Source organism: Jaculus jaculus, chromosome 1 (assembly GCF_020740685.1).
Source record: "Jaculus jaculus isolate mJacJac1 chromosome 1, mJacJac1.mat.Y.cur, whole genome shotgun sequence".
NCBI lineage: Eukaryota > Metazoa > Chordata > Mammalia > Rodentia > Dipodidae > Jaculus > Jaculus jaculus.
This window is the reverse complement of record NC_059102.1, coordinates 5,601,060-5,619,606: the sequence shown is the minus strand read 5'-3', so window position 1 is coordinate 5,619,606 and position 18,547 is coordinate 5,601,060. Positions and strand designations below refer to the sequence as shown.

The window sequence follows — 18,547 nt, the reverse complement described above, 5'->3', positions numbered from 1 at the left end:
AAAAAAAAACAGTTCCCTGAACCATAACAAATTTGTTCGGAGATGAAAACTCCCCGGATAGTTAGCTTTTCTGGCGCGCCTGGTCGGCAATGGCAAAGCAGGGTCGCGTCCTTGCTGATGAAGGGAAATCCCACTCCACAGATGACTTCAATCGGGTGATCCTGTCCATGAAAAGGGGCCAAGAGTACACGGACTACATCAACGCGTCCTTCATAGATGTAGGTATTGCAGCCCGGGGCATATTTGGTGTGACTCGTGGCTCCTACCTGTATTGCCACACCCCCTGAGGAAATGCTTTGCATAGCCCGAGAGACTGACACTCTTACAGAAATGGTTTGCTAGCAGAACCACTTGCTTAAAAAAGAAATAGTGAGTCGGTGTGGTGGTGCTCACTGTAATCCCAGCACCATGAGACAGGGGCAGGATCAGACCAGCCTGAGTTATACGGTGAAGCCAAAATGAACTACATGAGATCCTGTCTGAAAAAATTAAATTAGGGCCAGAGAGATGGCTCAGCTTGCATAGCCTAATGACCCTGGTTCAATTCCTGATACCCATGCATGCCCATTCTCTCTCTCTCTCTCTCTCTCTCTCTCTCTCTCTCTCTCTCTCTCTCTCACACACACACACACACACACACCCCTCTGCTTGCAAATTAATAAAAATGTTTTTAAGAAATTAAATTAAATCAAGTAATAGTGGGCTTTGGAAATGGGCGACAGACCCGGTGTTAACTGGCCGATTCCCTTCTGCTTTGAGTAGACAGCTTGTTTGTGTTGGGAGGGGGGTGGCACACCAATCGTGCCCGCAGAGCCTCTGTGGGCTCCAGAGTGGTTTCTGCATGTGGAGCCCACCCGGTCAGTGTGATTATGGACATGCAGCTGGAGCGCATCTTCCTGCGTGACATGGTCGGCAGTCAAAGATCTCCAGGAGGGAGCTTTGCAGCCGGCCAAGTGCATGCTGTTACTTCCATCAGCAGCTGAGCAGACTGCTCAGGTGTTAGCTGATGAAGACATTGGGACGCGCTTGGGGAGATGGTTGCATGGGGACAGGAAGCCCAGGCCTGATCTCTCTCTTGTCTGAAGGGTTATAGGCAGAAGGATTACTTCATGGCCACACAGGGGCCGCTGCCGCACACGGTCGAGGACTTCTGGAGGATGGTCTGGGAGTGGAAGTCCCACACGATTGTGATGCTCACCGAGGTACAGGAGAGGGAGCAGGTGAGCCGTGCCTGGCTGCACACCCGGTTTTCGCGGCAGTGGGGATGGGAAGGCAGGAGTGAGGCCACAGGACAGAGCAGGAGGGAGGGAGGAGGTTTTGTTTGTTCCATCCTTTGCTTTTGAGACACACAGAGAGAGATTAGCCATAACTACCTCTGATCATAATTTTCACCCTAACCTTTGTCTTACAAGCCTTGACATTCTGCCATTTCTTAGATGTCAGGGTCACAAACTGTCAAAGCAAAGGGCATTTATTCATTGACTTATGTTCAGACATAATACATACACTGATAGACGTACCTAGATGGTGTTGCCCTAATTAGATTAGACAACTTAAATACTCCCATTTTCCCAGAAAGCTACTTATGTCCTTCCTGTATTGTATTCACCCAGAATTGTCACAAATATTCGTGAATCCATAACCGAGAAAAAAAAAAAAAAACACAACTTTTACCAATAATGCTTATCTCTCTAGATCTTCTCCCAAAACATGACCTGAATTTGTGCATGCATTTCTTTGCTTTCAAAACATATCTGTACTTAGATAGACTCATGTGGCAAGAAGTCATCTTCATAAAGGCCATGATTTGCTACGTTTCATGTGTGTACAGTGTTGCCCTTTGTACCCCATAGAGAAACTGGGTAGTTAACAGGCTGCTCCGTTTCTCCCTTCTCCCAGCCCCTGACCACCACCAGTCTGCTGTCTGACTGGGTGTTTGCTTCTGGATGTTAGTGTAAATGCCTGTGGTCTTTCGGAAATGAGCGCTCACTTCACATCATGTTTGCAAGGTTGACCCATTGTATCAGGCATCAATATTGTTTTTTATTTGACAAGCAGTACTACATTGTATGACTTGATATGCGACTCTTTTTTACGTATTTTTAAATTTTTTTTTAGAGATAGAGCAAGAGAGACAGTGAGAGAGAATTGGCATTTAAGGGCCTCGACCACTGCAATCGAATGCCAGACACTGCACCACCTAGTGGGCATATGCAGCCTTGTGCTTGCCTCACCTTTGTGCATCTGACTTACATTGGATCTGGAGAGTAGAACATGGGTCTTTAGGCTTTGCCAGCAAGCACCTTAACAGCCAAGCCATCTCTCCAGCCCTGGATATACATTTATGGGTTGATGGGCACTTGTGTTTTTCCACCTTGGGGCTATTAGGGTGAGCCTGCTGGGAACATCATGTGCACATTTTTACAGGTATTTTTCATTGCCTTGGTACATACCTACGAGTGGAATTGTTGGTTCATAAAATAACTCCATATCATAAACACTTGGCATTTTATTTTATTTTTTTTTCATTTTATTTTTTTGTTTGTTTATTTTTTGAGGTAGGGTCTCACTATAGCTCAGATGACCTGGAATTCACTATTTAGTCCCAGGATGGCCTCAAATTCACAGTGATCCTCCTACCTCTGCCTCCTGGGTGCTAAGATTAAAAGTACGTGCCACCATGCCTGTTGCATTTTATATTTTTAATAAGCTTTCAGGCTGTTCACCAAAGTGGTGTCCCATTGTACACTCTTACTCTCAGTGTACAAAGGTTCTAATTCCTCCACATTTCTACCAATACTGGTCATTGTTTCTCTCTTTGGTTAAAGCCATTTTAGTAAAGATATACCTTGCTTTGTTAAAAAATGCTTTAAAGATGCCTCAGCAATTCAGTCACTTGCCTGCAAAGCCTGACCACCTGGCTTCAATTCCCCAGTACACATGTAAAGCCAGATGCAGAATGGTGCAGGAATCTGGAGTTCATTTGCAGTGGCTAGAGGCCCTGCCTTACCCTTTCTCTCTCTCTCTCTTTCTCTCTCTCTCCTTATGAATAGATAAATAACATATTTTTGAGATCCTTTAAGTCACTGGGTGTGGTGCATACTTGTAATCTCAGCACTTGGGAAGTAGAGGCAGGAGGAGGTTCATGGTAATTCTTGGCTTCATTATGGGCTTAAGGCCAATCTGTCTTACATGAGACCCTGTCTCAGAAAAAGGAAAGCTGTAAATCATATATATGTATTTATACCTAAAGATACTATTGTTTTAATTTTTTTTTATTTATTTGAGACACACAGAGAGAGGCAGATAGATACAGAGACAGAATGTATGTGTGTTTGTGTGTGTGAATGGGCACACCAGGGCCTCCAGCCACTGCAAACAAACTCCAGACACATGTGCCACCTTGTACATCTGGCTTACATTGGTCCTGGAGAATCGAACCTGGGTTCTTTTGGCTTTGCAGGCAAGTGCCTTAACCGCTAAGTCATCCCTCCAGCCCAAGATGATATTTTTGTTTTGTTTTGTTTTTCAAGGTAGGGTTTCACTCTAGCTCAGGCTGACCTGGGAGTCACTATGTAACCTCAGGGTGGCCTCGAACTCATGGCAATCCTTCTACCTCTGCCTCCCAAGTGCTGGGATTAAAGGCATGCACCACCATGCCTGGCTCCAAGATGCTGTTTTTAATTTTACTTGTGTTATAACTTTATATGAAGATTATTGTTGTATGTGATCTTCTGGGATTTATTTTATACTTGTTTTTTTTAACTTTCCTGTGCTCATTCACCATTTCCTTGTGCTGCTTTGCACATCCTGCGTCCACTTGTTTATCTCGTGCCCTGTCCTGGGCATGGGTCTGGCCCCTCCTGTTGCTTTACAAACAGCATCCTACGTGTTTCATGCTGCACAAGTGTTCATAGATGCCAAGAGATAACACGTCAGATCAGAGTGGGTGAGGATTCCTGGTTCCTCTCAAAGTGGTTTTCACAGTGGACATGAGCATGAGTAGAATAAATCATTCATTGATGTTCTCTGTGTCCTAACCCTTGCTAAGTAGGGATAACATCCGTGGGTGGTGTGTTTCTTCTTGCGTAAAATGTCTGTCCTTGCTTTTCACCTATATCAGTCGCTATGACAAAATACTTGAAAAATCAAGTTAAGGAAGGAAGAGCCCATTTTGGCTCATGGGTTGAGAGGACACAGAGCACCGTTACAGGGAGGCCTGGCAGCGGGAGCGTGCAGCAGCTGGTCACAGCGCACAGCAGTCGGGACGCAGAGTGGGGAGCATTGGTGCTCAGCCTGCTCCCCTTTGATCAGTTAGGGACGCCCGCCTACGCAGACAGTGCCACCCACGTTCGGGAAGGTCTCTCCACCTTAGTTAAGCCTTTCCGGAAATACCTTCACAGACATGGCAAATGGTGTGGCTCCTAGGTGATTTTCATTCCCTCAAAGTGACAGTCAAGGCTCACCGTCATGTGTCTCTGCTGAGGTGATTGCCCTTTTGTTGGTGTAAGCACCCGTTTGTTGTGTGAACTCCTCCTGGGCTGGTGCCTCGCCTGTGAGCGCTGAGCTGCAGCTGACAGCCACCCCTTTGGAGGCTGCTTATTGACGACATCAAGTGAAACTTTACTGTAACCTGAGGTTCCTCTCTTTTGCCCCAGGGATGGCTAATTATTTTTATGTCTTACCGAGTAACACACAAAATGTATACTATCAAATGAAAGGATCTTTTCTTTTGTTTCTAAGATTTCACAGTCTGGCTTTTAGACTTAAGTCTTAGCCCATTTGGATTTATTTTGATTTTTAGGTTATTATATTAGTACAGTTCATGCTGTCCCAACTCACATCCACCCTGTGGAGTATGAGTCTCAAATCCAACATTATTCTCCCATTCCATCCACTGAGTAGTCTTCCATGTATTAGAGTTCAGTGGGGCCTGGAGAGGTTGCTCAGGGCTTAAGGAGCTTGCCTGCAAGGCCTAAGGACTGGAGTTTGATTCCCCAGCGCCCATGTAAAGCCAGATGCACACAGTGGTGCATGCATCTGGAGTTAGTATTCAGTGGCTAGAGGCCCTGGCATACCCATTCATTCTCTTTCTCCTTTTCTCTTTCATAAATAAGTAAAATATTTTAAAGTTCAATACATCGGTGTCTATTTCTAGACTATTCTCTGCCCTTGGCCAACAAGCACTAGTGAGCACTCACAGTCATATGTTATTTTCTTACTCCGACGAAAAGCATCTTGAGATCAGCTCTGCATGATAAAATAAGTGGTAACAAGTTGTGAGACTTAAATTTGTACTTATTTAATTCACATTATCCCCAAGGATAAATGCTACCAGTACTGGCCAACAGAGGGCTCAGTGACTCATGGAGAAATCACGATTGAAATAAAGAGTGACACCCTGTCCGAAGCCATCAGTATTCGGGACTTCCTGGTCACTTTCAGTCAGGTACAGTTGCCATGGTTCCTTAACCTCTTGTGAACCTAAGGAAACACCTAGGGACTGTCACTCAGAGACCTACAATGTCGTTGTGCCAGAATGGGGCCCTGCATCTGTAACCTCTCATGTTCCACCCACTTCTCCCTGCATCCCAGGGAGCTATGAAAGGCCAGTGGCTGTCCCACAGCCAGTGTCCTGTGAGTCTGGCTCCCATGGTCACCTGCTTCCTGCTGGATAGAGAATGGTGTGCAAACTGGCTAACCCACGAGGCCTCGCTGCCCCCTCCCCATTGACTCCCATTGCTGCCTGCGGAGAATGCTGTTAGCAGGGCCGGGAGGCACCAAGAGTGTGAATGAAGGTACAGGGTCTCCTGGCCTTTCTTGCAGGGGCTTTCTCGGAGCCTCCAGCTATCCCTCCGTCACCTGGCCCTGGGCTTTGCTCATACTTGCAACAACCAGTGAAGGGTAGGATGGCCCATTAGCTGAACTTGGTTTGAAGCACAAGGCAGTAGATTCAGGAAAACTGTGCAGACTCGTTCCACCCAGACCAGTAAGAGAGCAGCAGGAAGCCCTGGTTCCTCACAAAAGATGAGTCCTGCCTTCGAGCATAGCCACCAAGCACCCTATAAGGGCTGGATAAAAGGGGCTCAGTCCTGAGGATGTCTTGCAGAAGAAATTGCTAGATCCCTCCAACCGTCCAAGTGGGGACACTGGGTGGGGGAGGGGCACAGGCTTTAAACTCCAACTGGATCCACTTGGGAGGGCAGGGGAATGAATCCCTGGCAAAGTGTGGGGCTAGGCCACTGACTGCTCTCCTACCCACAGCCCCTGGCCCGCCAGGAGGAGCAAGTCCGCATGGTACGTCAGTTCCACTTTCACGGGTGGCCAGAGATTGGCATTCCTGCAGAGGGCAAGGGCATGATCGACCTCATCGCGGCCGTGCAGAAGCAGCAGCAGCAGACGGGCAACCACCCCATCACTGTGCACTGCAGGTGAGCTGCCCTCCCCCATCACTGTGCACTGCAGGTGAGCTGCCCTTCCCCCAGAGGGCCCCCTCCTAGCAGGGCAGTCTCTAGCTGCCCACCCCATCACTGTGTACTGTGGGTGAGTGGCCTTCCGCCCCCCAGAGCGCCCCCTCCTGGCAGGGCAGTGTCTAGCTGCCCACCCCATCACTGTGTACTGTGGGTGAGTGGCCTTCCGCCCCCCAGAGGGCCCCCTCCTAGCAGGGCAGTCTCTAGCTGCCCACCCCATCACTGTGTACTGTGGGTGAGTGGCCTTCCGCCCCCCAGAGCGCCCCCTCCTGGCAGGGCAGTGTCTAGCTGCCCACACCATCACTGTGTACTGTGGGTTAGTGGCCTTCTGCCCCCCAGAGCGCCCCCTCCTGGCAGGGCAGTGTCTAGCTGCCCACACCATCACTGTGCACTGCAGGTGAGTGGCCCTCCCTCCAGAGTACACCCTCCTGGCAAGGCAGCTTCTAGCTGCTTACTCTGCAGCTAGGGAGAGCTGAATTGCTCCTCCCAACAATGATATGCACCTAGATCGTATGTGTCACCTTCCCTTGGATACATGCATAGAGCTGTAGCAGACAGATTCAGGTTTGCTGAGATGAACGTCCAGACCAGACACAGTGATGGAGGAAGGGATTTATTGAAGCTTATAGATCCAGGGGAAGTTCCATAATGGCAGAAGAAGCTGGCCTGCCTTCACAGGCCCAAGCAGACAGAGAGAGAGAAGCACAACCCTAAAAGCTAAAAGCCACAGCACAGTTCAGGAACTCCAGCTAGGCACACTTTGCATATCTTTAGATTGAAGTCGAAAACCCACCACCACGCCTTCAAATCCACCCAGTGACACTGCCTCCAGCCAGGAGGCTGCAGAATGCAAACTACAAACAAACAAACAACTGAATATATTGGGGGCCACCTGTTCTACTCAAACCACCACACGTGCATAGAGCTGCGCAAATGCCACCTCCTCACACTTGCCGAACCTGCCTGCAGGAAGGAGAGGACCCATCTGCTGACGTTCTACAAACTCCCCAGAAAAAAGCCCTCAAATTCCCTCCTGTCCTGCAGGTCCCCTGCCTTTGCTCTTCAGGTGCCCCGGCCACTATGGCATCCTGGGACGCAGTACAGTGTGGCTAAATAAGCGACGGCACGTGGTGGGGCTGGGGGGCGGCCACGCGCGAGTCTCTGTCAGAGCCCTGTTACCACACTCATCCCCCGAAAGTCAGGTTCAAGGGCAGAAACACAGGCCTGGGACCCCTAGAGATGGTGAACAGCCAGAAAGACCGTGGTGAGCCACGGGCGGCAGGAGAGGGAAGTGTGGACAGGTCTGAAGACCCCCCACTCCCCCGCCTCCCTGCCACGTGTTCCTGCTGCAGGGACCTTGGCCACACTTGCAAAGCCCTGCCAACTACTTAGGGTGCTTTTATTCTTGAGTGGTTCTCATTGGCTGATGAAAGCCGTGGGTCTGTTTCATTTACAATACATGTGGCTCCCACTTTAGGATGCTGCCTTTAGCCTCACCACCAGCCAGCCGGCTCTGCTTAAGCTCTCTGGATGATCTTCCTGGTGATTCTCATCCTGACCAGCAGGGGGAGCCTTTCCAGAGGTCACAGAGAATGAACTCTGCTAGCTCAGGCCTTGAGTTTGGCACAAATGGGGCACGGGGTGTTACACTTGAGGGGTCAGCCGTGGGGATGAGTCACAGCAGTGGTCTGGGGCCTGGGGGCAGCCTCGTCCCTCCAGAGAACACTGAAGAAGCTGGTTGACTGTCTCCTTTAGCCTCCAATGGGGCTCTCCTGAGAAGCCTGGCTCTGCTCCGTGCCACCACCACACAGCAAGTCCTGGCACCATTTTCAGCCAAGTTGGCTCCAGTCTGCACTCTCGCAGGAGCACCCTCCGCCATACCATTCTTGACATGCCCTCTTCAGTGTCACTGAGTCTGTGCCAGGGTCCCTCCTCTCTGGACCCGAATGGGAAAGTTTGCATTTCTCTACGTCCCCACGATCAATGGCATCTCGAGGGACCCTCAGTTCCACTCTGCAGGTGTTGGATGTAAGCACTCACGTACAGCCCTTCCCCACACGCACTCTCTCGCCTTCACTGTGCCCGTTCTCTCCGCAGCGCGGGAGCCGGGCGAACGGGTACATTCATCGCCCTCAGCAACATTTTGGAACGAGTGAAAGCTGAGGGGCTTCTGGATGTGTTTCAAGCTGTGAAGAGCTTACGACTTCAGAGACCACACATGGTGCAAACACTGGTAAGAGCCTAACCAGTTGGGATGCTCTGAGCATCCTGAATCGCTTCCTATATTTCATGTGTGTTTCATTAAAGGAGTTCCTAGTGTAAGGGAGAGGTGGGAGGGCTCACTTCCCAAGGCAGCGAGCCAGAGCATCTTCACAAAGATGGGGGCATTCCTCCCCAGGTCTTGGAGGAAGTGTTCTTTGCAAGACTTAAGAGAATGGCCTCCTGTACATATCTTATTTCCACTTGAAAATACTGTCATCGAGCTCAAAACTGCCCTGATGATTAAAGCCCTGGTGGTCGTTGCTTTCAGTGACGAGCGATCACATTTAGTCTGTTTCCCAGGGAAAGCACAAAATCCAGGGTCTCAAGAACTGCAGCTGTATGTTCAGAGAAACTTCGTCTCAAGGAAATATGTGAACAGCTGCTACTGAAAGGACACCTGTTATTTTCCGCTGGCCTCCATGTGCCTATGACCACATCTGCACATACATGTGCACATAGCACACACAGGCCAAAAGATAAAAATAAAAACCAAAAGCCTTGGCCTTGGGCCTTGAGTGACTCGCCTGGCCTGGCCAGTGTCTTCCATGCACCAGTGCCCGGGTCTGCTCTTGTCCAGCTCTGCTCTCGGCCCCTGCTTCTTCCCGTTCACTGGAAAGCAGTCTTGTGTTTCTTCAGGCCCTGGTCTATTCTTTCTATTCCAGTGTCAGCTTGACAGAGCTTTTTGAAATCTGACTTTCCAAGACGGTCTCTATCCCCATGCCCAGAGTAGACTCGGTACTTGTAAACAAGTGGAGAATTAGAAAACAAGTGAAGGACAAGTGAGTCCTTGAGTACTGCCTGTGAGATGCCCGGTGCTGCCCAGCCGACTTGGTCCCCACTCCTGCTGCATCCTGATTCCATTTCCGTTCACAAGGCATGCTCTTGTCACCACTGGTGACTGGGGACGGTTAAGCAGAAGACCCACATGGCCTAGTTAACTATCAGGAGGAGGCTCACAGTCTGTTTCCAAACTGAAGGACTAAACACTCGGTGCTGTCGCCCCCACGGATCAAGGGGCGTGGAGGGGCCAATCAAAAAGCACAAGAAAGGGAGAAAGGCTCCATGGCTCGCGGGCGGGCTCAGCCTTGCGGGTGGCTGTGGGCACTCACAAGCCGGTTGCTGATTGCTGGCCACTCAGAGCACACCCCAGGCAGCCCTCAGTGGGAGCGGCAGTCGGCTTGTCCTCCGGGAATCCTGAGGATTTATCAGACGTCGCCTCAGCACTCTACCAACACACACTTCACTGACCAGTGGCTCCGATGGCACACGTGGGAGACACAACCTGGTGGGTCTGGCATTGGCACTTAAGTTGCCTGTGAAAGCCTAGTTGATAAATGACTGCCTCCGCTTCCCTCCCAGGCCAGAGCCAGCTTTAAAACTCAATTGGCATAGTTTTCAAGTAGGACGAGTTAGGGAAGTCAGGTCAAAAGCCATCTGCACGTGCAAAACTGTGGAAGTGCTTGCCTTTGTGAACAACCTGGCAGTATACTGAAAATTCGTTCTGGAAATCCACTTTCTTTGCTATTCCCTGGGCTGTTGAGCAGGTGGAATCTTAGTAGAGAGAGACATGGCCGCCCCACTGTCTATTCTTGAGACTCCCTGTAACTGTGCAACTTCAGGTCCAAAGTTTCCAGCCCAACTTTTCCTTCTCTGGAAAACCAAGGGCATTCCAGACCATCTGACCTGACGCCATTCAAACCACAAGCCTTTAGATGTGTGACCTGTTTTGAAAAAGCTGAAAGCCGGGCGGGTGGTGGTGCACGCCTTTAATCCCAGCACTCGGGAGGCAGAGGTAGGAGGATCATTGTGAGTTCAAGGCCACCCTAAGAATCCACAGTGAATTCCAGGTCAGCCTGGGCTAGAGTGAGACCCTACCTTGAAAAACAAAAGAAAAGAAAAAGCTGAGTTGAATACGTTGGGAAAAGAGGGAAGGTGTTGTAGTACTCCTGGTTTCCTAGGCTTCCCGACCACTCCTCTGATGGCCCCAGGTTCACTTACCACTGCAGACAAGCACGCACACCTCCTTACGCAAGACGCAGGTGAGCTGCTACCTGTCCTCATGGGAACCTTTAGGGTTCCCTCACCTACTCAGAGTCTTACAACCATATGGTTGGCCACAGACTCACAGAAAAGTCCAGCAATGGCATTGTCCCCACCTCTTCCTTCCTCCCCTTCTCCCTCCTTCCCTCCCTTCCTTCCCAGAGGGCCTCAAGCAGCACCTACTGGCCACACTCCACCAGCACCTGAGTTCAAGTCCTCATGATGCTGCTGAGAGCATCAAACCAAGCAATGTACAAGAGAGCGTTCTGATAACAGAAAGGCCTCACACAAATCTAAATTAGTCTTGCAAGTTCTAATGAGGTTATTTTATTTTATTTTGTTTTTGTTTTGTTTTATTTTGTTTTGAGGCAAGCCCAAAAGACTGGCCCTTTTTCATGAGAGAGCAAGAACCAGAGAAAGACAGAGAGAGGGAGAGAACTGGTACACCAGAGCCTGCAGCCACTATAATCAGAGTCCAGACATACGTGCCACCTTGGGCACATGTGCAACCTTGCCTGTGTCTGTCATCTTATGCATCTGGGTTATGTAGGATCTGAGGAGTTGAACATAGGTCCTTAGGCTTTGCAGGCAAGCACTTTAACCACTATGCTATCTCTCCATCCCACCAATGAAGTTTATATAAAGCCATGTTCTTATTGTGAAACTAGATTTAAAAATAACCTATATTTTTCTTTTGTTTAACACTTGTGAAGTATGCATTATATACTTTATTTGACAATGTTAATACCTTTATTCCCCCCCACACACACCTCAAAATAGTTGTTTATAGCTGAGTGTGATGGTACATGTCTGCAATCCTAACATTTGGGAGGTGTACACAGGAGAATTAGGAATTCAAGGTCACACTTAGCTACATAGGGAGTTCAAGCTAGCTTGGGCTACTTGAGACCCTGTCTAAAAACAACAAAAAAAAAATGCATAAAAGTAGGTGTTTGGGGATGTAACTAAGGAAACTAAAGACTTCATGCGACTCAGAGTATTCTAAAATAAGCTTATTAAAATTAATTGAGGCCGGGTATGGTGGTGCACGCCTTTAATCCCAGCACTAGGGAGGCAGAGGTAGGAGGATTGCCGTGAGTTCGAGGCCACCCTGAAACTCCATAGTGAATTCCAGATCAGCCTGGGCTAGAGTGAGACCCTACCTCAAAAAAAAAAAAAAAATTAATTGACATTTTCTATATAGAAAAGTAGTTTTTCACATGCTTGGGCTAGAGAGATGGCTTAGCAGTTAAGGCATTTTCCTGTGAGGCTAAAGGACCTAGGTTTGATTCCCCAGTACCTATGTAAGGCAGATGCACAAGGGGGCGCATGCATCTGAATTTCATGGGCAGTGGCTAGAGACCCTAGCACGCCCATTCTCTATTTGCCTCTGTCTGTCTCTCTTTATATCTCTAATAAATAAATAAAAATATTTTAAAGATTTTTCAGATGCCTAAAAACTAAATTATGTGGCCAAACTTTGTGTTAAATGCAGTCAGTATTTTAGTAAACTAACAGAATCCCTTATATCTCAGTTCTTTGTGTTTCCTCTGATTAGATTAATCAATTATCTTTGAAAAAGCATTTTAACATATTCTTGTTTTTCTTTGCAGGAACAGTATGAGTTTTGCTACAAAGTGGTACAAGATTTTATTGATATATTTTCTGATTATGCTAATTTCAAATGAAGATTCCTGCCTTAAAATATTTTTTAATTTAATGGTCAGTATATTTTGTAAAAAGAAAAGGATCATGTTAATTTATTTCATAGTGGACATTAATTCCCTTCCTAATTCCTGTGTACATATTTTGTTATGCTTTGAAAGGCCATCTGCTGTAAGGTTCTTAAATCTTAAATGCCCTCTTGGAAAAATTGGAATAATGTATTAAGGTCAGATAATATCCCACAAGATACCTATTTCTGCTAATGTCGGTAAATATCTAATTCATTAGATTCATATCATGTCATGTCACACGTTGTACATCTCTAAGTGTTGTAGTCCTTAGTAGGCGAGGTATGTTTGTGCAAGACACTAAATGCAGCGCGCTTGCGTGGGGAGCAGTCTTGGACCCAGAAGTCAGGCCAGCGCTGTCTCATCACTGTGTCCCCCACGCGGAGCAGTTGCTGGGAAGGCCATGCAAGCAGGGACTTCTATCAAGTCCTGGGTCTCAGCCAGGTAAATTACCTTTACATTTTAAAGATCTGAAAAGGAGCCAGGCATGGTGACACATAGGATTCTAGCCCTTGAGAAGGTGAGACAGGAGAATTGCCTCTAGTTCCAGACCAACATGGCCAAAAGCTAGAGTATGACCCTGCCCAAAAATAAATAAATAAATAAATAAATAAATATCAGTCAGGAGTGGTGGCTCACACCTTTAATCCCAGCACTTGGGAGGAAGAGGTAGGGGATCGCCATGAGTTTAAGACCAGCCTGAGACTACATAGTGAATTCCAGGTCAGCTTGGGCTAGAGTGAGACCCTACCTCAAAAAAACAAAATAAAAGTCAAGTAAAACTTTCCAACCTAGATCCAGGGCTCACGTTCAGCAAATAAAGAGCAACTCTTAAAAGATATTCACTTAAGGCTGGATTTGTACCAAATTGGCTTGATAAGAACAGGTGTCGATACCAGATTGTCCTCTCACTCATGTCCTGAATGCCCCCAAAGTAGCCATCAGAGCTGAGCCCCTAACCATTTGTCATCATCTGCCCTTAACCCTAACACACACACACACACACACACACACACACACACACACCTACACACCTACACACCTGGTCTCCCTCCCATGGCCCAGCTGCCTATGCAAGCCTGGAGTAAGGCCTGCAGGCTCAAGAACTCTCTGCCTTCATTCACACACTGAACTGAAGTGCAGGCAGTCGCTCTCTCTCTCTCTCTTTCTCACACACACACACACGCACATGCACACGCACATGTGTGTGTGCACGAGGAGCACACGTTTTGGTAGAAACAGCAGGATGACCACAGTTATACCGTAACTTTTCTGAGAGGCATTTTGGTATATCAGGTTTTCTTGTAAAAAGCTAAGATTGTTTGTATGAAAAGAAATCTTAAAATCTAGATTTGTATAGTTTTTAAAAGTCTGAATCCTCAATGTTTAATAAAAAAAGAAAGAAAGAACTCTTTACTCTGAAATCTAGCTTATTTTTGGATGGAAATGCTGCTGAGACCTTTGACCCCAGGAATAAAAAGATCCCACTGCCAGAGAGGAGTGGTTTAGGGGCAAAGAAAAAGGTAGGAGGATGAATGAGAAATATTTGCTAAACAAAAATTATCTTTTGATGGCCATTAGGTACCTAGAAAATGAGCACAAGATTTAAAAAAGAAGAGATGGGGTCTGGCTCACACATGTATGTGAACATGTGCAGTCTGAGCACAGTTTGTGCTGTTTAAGAGATATAAAAATACAAAGACCCTACCTGCCATTTCCATGGAGAACTGTTTGCACGCACCTAGTACAGTATGTGTTCCCTAGTCATTTAGAGTGTGCACAAGGGTGACCCCAGGGTAGGTCACTGCCCTCAACAGGTGTACAGGTGACCAAGTGCTTCTCCCATACCACAGCTCTAAGTTCCATCCAGGGCCACACACCGCACCCAGCAGGAAAAACAAAAGCATGCAGTGGCCACTGCTGTCATCCCTGGCTGCAGCCTGGGCCGGCTGCCCGTGCAGAGCGCCCTCCCTCCTCAGTACAGAGCCGGAGGATGAAGGCCAGAGAGCCAATGTCCTTTCTTTGTGACTTGCCAGTTGGTCCCATGTTTCCATGTTACGGCCCCAAAGTCAAAGCCTTTCTTTGACTGATGCAGAAGAGGCCAATAAGCTTCCGCTCACCACCTGGAGGCCACTGGGATGAAGATGACTTGACACTGATCATTTATTTTAGACTTCCAAGTCAAAACCAAGCCTCAAGTCAGGAGTTGTCTTCAGAACCCCCGAAGCCCTCCAACACTCTACCCAGCATCTCTTGTCTCAAAATGTGCCATTAGGATAAAAATCCCTTCAGGTTCCCCCAAAAACAGTCCTGTTGGTGGGCTCTTTCCAGCTGCCCACTGGAGGGGCTCTGCCTATTGTCCCATTCTAGAAGCAAACAGCAGCCACCCTCCAGTGGACACAGGGATCCCTCCCCATTTGGGACAGCACATGACCTTCTGAGGGTGGGTCTCTCTCTCTCCAGCCTCCTGCCAATGCCAGGGACAAGGTCAGTCTCCCTGGGCTGAGAACCAGTGGGTGCCAAGGGAATACTAACCAGGGCCTCAGCACCTCCTCTGGGCACCTGGCACACTTTTCTTCCCTCGGTCAATGACAGCCCAGCCTAATAAGCAAGTGGCCCGCACGCAGCGACACTTCCTCGGCACGTCTCTGTTGCATGCAGTTGTGTTCAAAGCGCCGAATCACAATCTGAGCTGACTGCTCTGGTCGGTGCTTCCCTCGGTCACTGTGTGACTCACTTTATCTCTCCTGTGCTAGACAAATGAAGAAGGCACAGCTATATTTTCCAAGGTCTTTTTATGTGTTTAAAAATTTTTTTTAAATGAGCCAGACACCTGTGTTTAAGCATTTGAAGACATGCCCACATTCTTTTTTAATGTGCGTTTGCTGATGCATTTTCATTCATTTAAGTAAGCTGTGTGTAGTTTATGTGCAATTTTTATATGTGTATATGTTACGGTTCCAACTGTCATGTTTCTCTTACTGCATTCCTGATTTGATCTTGCTCTGCGTATGCCAGTGAATGTTGCTGATCTCTTTGGATATGCAAATTGCAAGATCCAAAACCTGATGCAAGAATAAACCTTTCCTTTCATTACCCGCTTGCACCTCATTCTTCACGTGTGTGTGTGGGGGGGGTGCACACGCACCTGTGTTTGCATGCACGTCGAGGCCAGAGGACTATCTTGGGTGTTATCCTCAGGAACGTCTGTAATGTTTATATATATATTTTATGAGTGAGAGAGAATTAGCACACCAGGGCCTCCAGCCACTGCAATTGAACTCCATACGCATGCATCACCTTGTGCTTCTGGATTACTTGGGATCTGGAGAGTCGAACATGGGTTCTTAGGCTTTGCATGCAGGCAATTTAACTGCTAATCCATCTCTCCTGCGCTATTTTTGTTTTAAAATAATTTTATTGGGCTGGACAGATGGCTTAGTGGTTAAGGCACTTGCCTATAAAGCCAAAGGACTCAGTTTGAAAATTCCCCAGGACCCACATAAGCCAGAAGCACAAGGTGGCTGGCACATGCATCTGGAGTTAACTTGCAATGACTGGATGCCCCAGCATGCCCACTCTTTCTTTCCCTCTCTCTGCCTCTTTCCCTCTCAAATAAATACAAATAATCTTATTTATGTATTTGCACAGAAAAAGAATAAATATGGGCATGGGCATGCCAGGGCCTGGTGCCACTGCAGGCACATGCACTGCTTTGCACATCTGGCTTTACATGAGTACTGGGGAATCGAACCCAGGCTTTCAAGCTTTGCAAGCAGATGCCTTTAAGTGCTGAGCCATCTCTCCAGCCCTCCACCCACCTTATTTTGAGATAGGGTCTCTCATTGGCCTAGAGCTCCTCAATTAGGGTAGATCAGGTGGTCTGAGACCCAAGGATCTTCTGGGGATCCTCCCGTCTCTACCTCCACATGCTGCACTGTCATACCCAACATCCTTCATGGATACGGAAGACTAAACTCACCTTCTCATGTTGGGAAGCTCTCATTCTTCACATTTCTTCACTTCATTTCTTTGATACCCCATGTGAAATATTTCTCACAGCCTCATGTGTTTGTGATTAAGCCTCAACTCAATCCCCAGCTAGTGGCCAGTTGGGAGGTGGACCCTTTCTGGAGGTGTGTCACTGGGGGAGCGTCTTGGGGGTTACAGCCCAAGCCTCCCTTGACTAAGACAGCTCACTTTTGCTGCTACCTTCCAGCTGCTAAGGCAAGCTGTGACGCACAGCCTCTGCCATGCCACGAGACTTACCCTGGAGACTGTGAGCTAAACTTAACCCTTTCCTTCCATGTTGCTTTTGGTCAGGTGTTTTGTCCCAGCAACAGGGTACTTTGTGGGTACACCCCCGGTTCAATCCCAGCACCTAAGTTAGACATGCACCAGGACCTGAGAGCTGGTTGACATTGTAATTCAATTTTAGGGTTTTCAAAACTTAGTAAAGGTGAGTGGGCACTGTAGTCAGAGGGTCAGTCAGTTCTCAGTGGCCTGTGGAAGGAAGGCAAGTAGACACAGGGATGAGTCACCCTTCAGAGAGCTGGTGTTCCTTCAGAGGTCAGGAAGGAGTCTGAGCTTAGAAAACCATTCCCAGGAGTTCCCAAGGAAGCTGCCAGCATGCTTTGATGCCCATAGCCAGGTGCGCCAGTCCTGCCAGTAATGCTCCCCTCAAGCCCATAATGCCATCGAACCTCCCTTGCCAGTCCTCTGTGCTTACTTATGCCTCTAATACACCTCCAGTCTCTCAAGTCCCCTACCACGTCCCCCAGCGCCACCCCACTCACGAGTCCTCTGAGCCCAGTGGAGAATTCAGTCTTCTGCTGTGTTTAATAAACTGAATGGGCCCTGCTGTACTTTTTCTCTTTTCCTGCATCCCTGCCCACTGAAGTCTTTCTCCTTTCCAACTGGTCCCTTTTTCTCTTTGATGGTGTGCCTCTCTCTGTGGGTGGGTGACTGGGGAGAGACACCGGGTTTAATCTCAGTTGCTTGCATGAGCACATGCAGCTCACAGTGGCTTTACCACTGAAATGCCCCCCTCGCCCCAGCAACCCTTAAGGACCGCCGCCTCAGGGAGAGGTCACGCTCTCCTCCCGTCACGTGCCCACTGTCTTCGTGATTAGACTCTCATTCCACAACAAACCTCATCACTGTGACGTACTTTGTCACAGTACCCACACAGCCTGCCCATCACCCCTCCTAGCAAAGGGGCCCCCTGGGCAGGAAGCTTAGTACTGGGAAAGTGTGCTGTTGTCTAGACGACAGAGGACTGGGGAACAAGGGGAAAACATACAAGCTGCATGGTGATGTGCGGGCTCTATGGGTCTGAAAGTCTGGATCAAAATGAGGTGTGCGGGGGTGGGGGGGGCAGCGGTTGCTGGAGAGATGGCTTAGTGGTTAAGCACTTGCCTATGAAGCCTAAGGACCCACACAAGCCAGATGCACAAAGTGGTGCATGCATCTGGAATATATATATATTTAACTGAGGTTTGGGAGACCTCAACTCACACACGTGCCAGAGTGAATGTGGTAAGAGCCTCATGCTGTCAGAGGGTGGCTTCTAGGCAGAGGACAGTCAGAAAAAGCACATGACAAAGGCAGAAGCCCAGATGCAGTCAGTTTGGACAAGAGTGACAGACTACCTACTAGCCAAAAACAATGGCTCCATGGGCATGGCCATCAACCCCTGCAGACTCCTAATGAGGACCAGCACCAGGCATCCCCTGGCAAGCTGACCCCAAAGGCATTGCCAGCTGAACCTCAAGCCATAGCTGTATTCAAGTAAGGTCGCGGACTCCAAGGACTGAACAGACTTGTGCTGACGGCCAATAGCTATGGAGTTCCACCGTGCGGCTGTGTTGTGGAGGTTCTGAGCACGGAATCAAAGGTCATCACTGACGTCTACTGAGAGCTGCTCAGCATGGGGACACGGGACAGACCCTCCTGCCTCTCCTGTTGTGGAGGACAGAGACAAACAAGACCAGGTAACACAATGCTACAAGAAACAGAGGCCAACAGAAACTGATCACAGCA

At 48.3% G+C, this 18,547-nt stretch overlaps 1 protein-coding gene across 6 annotated transcripts in view; it reads left to right on the top strand.

Annotated features, from left to right (window-relative positions):
• Positions 1 to 13,095, top strand: part of Ptpre (protein tyrosine phosphatase receptor type E) — a 187,117-nt gene extending 174,022 nt beyond the window's left edge. For all 6 annotated transcript variants that reach the window (XM_045141642.1, XM_045141643.1, XM_045141644.1 and 3 more), the window contains 6 exons: positions 142 to 218; positions 1,086 to 1,220; positions 5,324 to 5,449; positions 6,265 to 6,431; positions 8,568 to 8,703; positions 12,386 to 13,095. In XM_045141642.1, coding sequence (XP_044997577.1) covers positions 142 to 218; positions 1,086 to 1,220; positions 5,324 to 5,449; positions 6,265 to 6,431; positions 8,568 to 8,703; positions 12,386 to 12,460 — 716 coding nt within the window. In that variant the 3' untranslated portion in view covers positions 12,461 to 13,095. The remainder of the gene's footprint in view (positions 1 to 141; positions 219 to 1,085; positions 1,221 to 5,323; positions 5,450 to 6,264; positions 6,432 to 8,567; positions 8,704 to 12,385) is intronic.
• Positions 13,096 to 18,547: the final 5,452 nt, after the last annotated feature.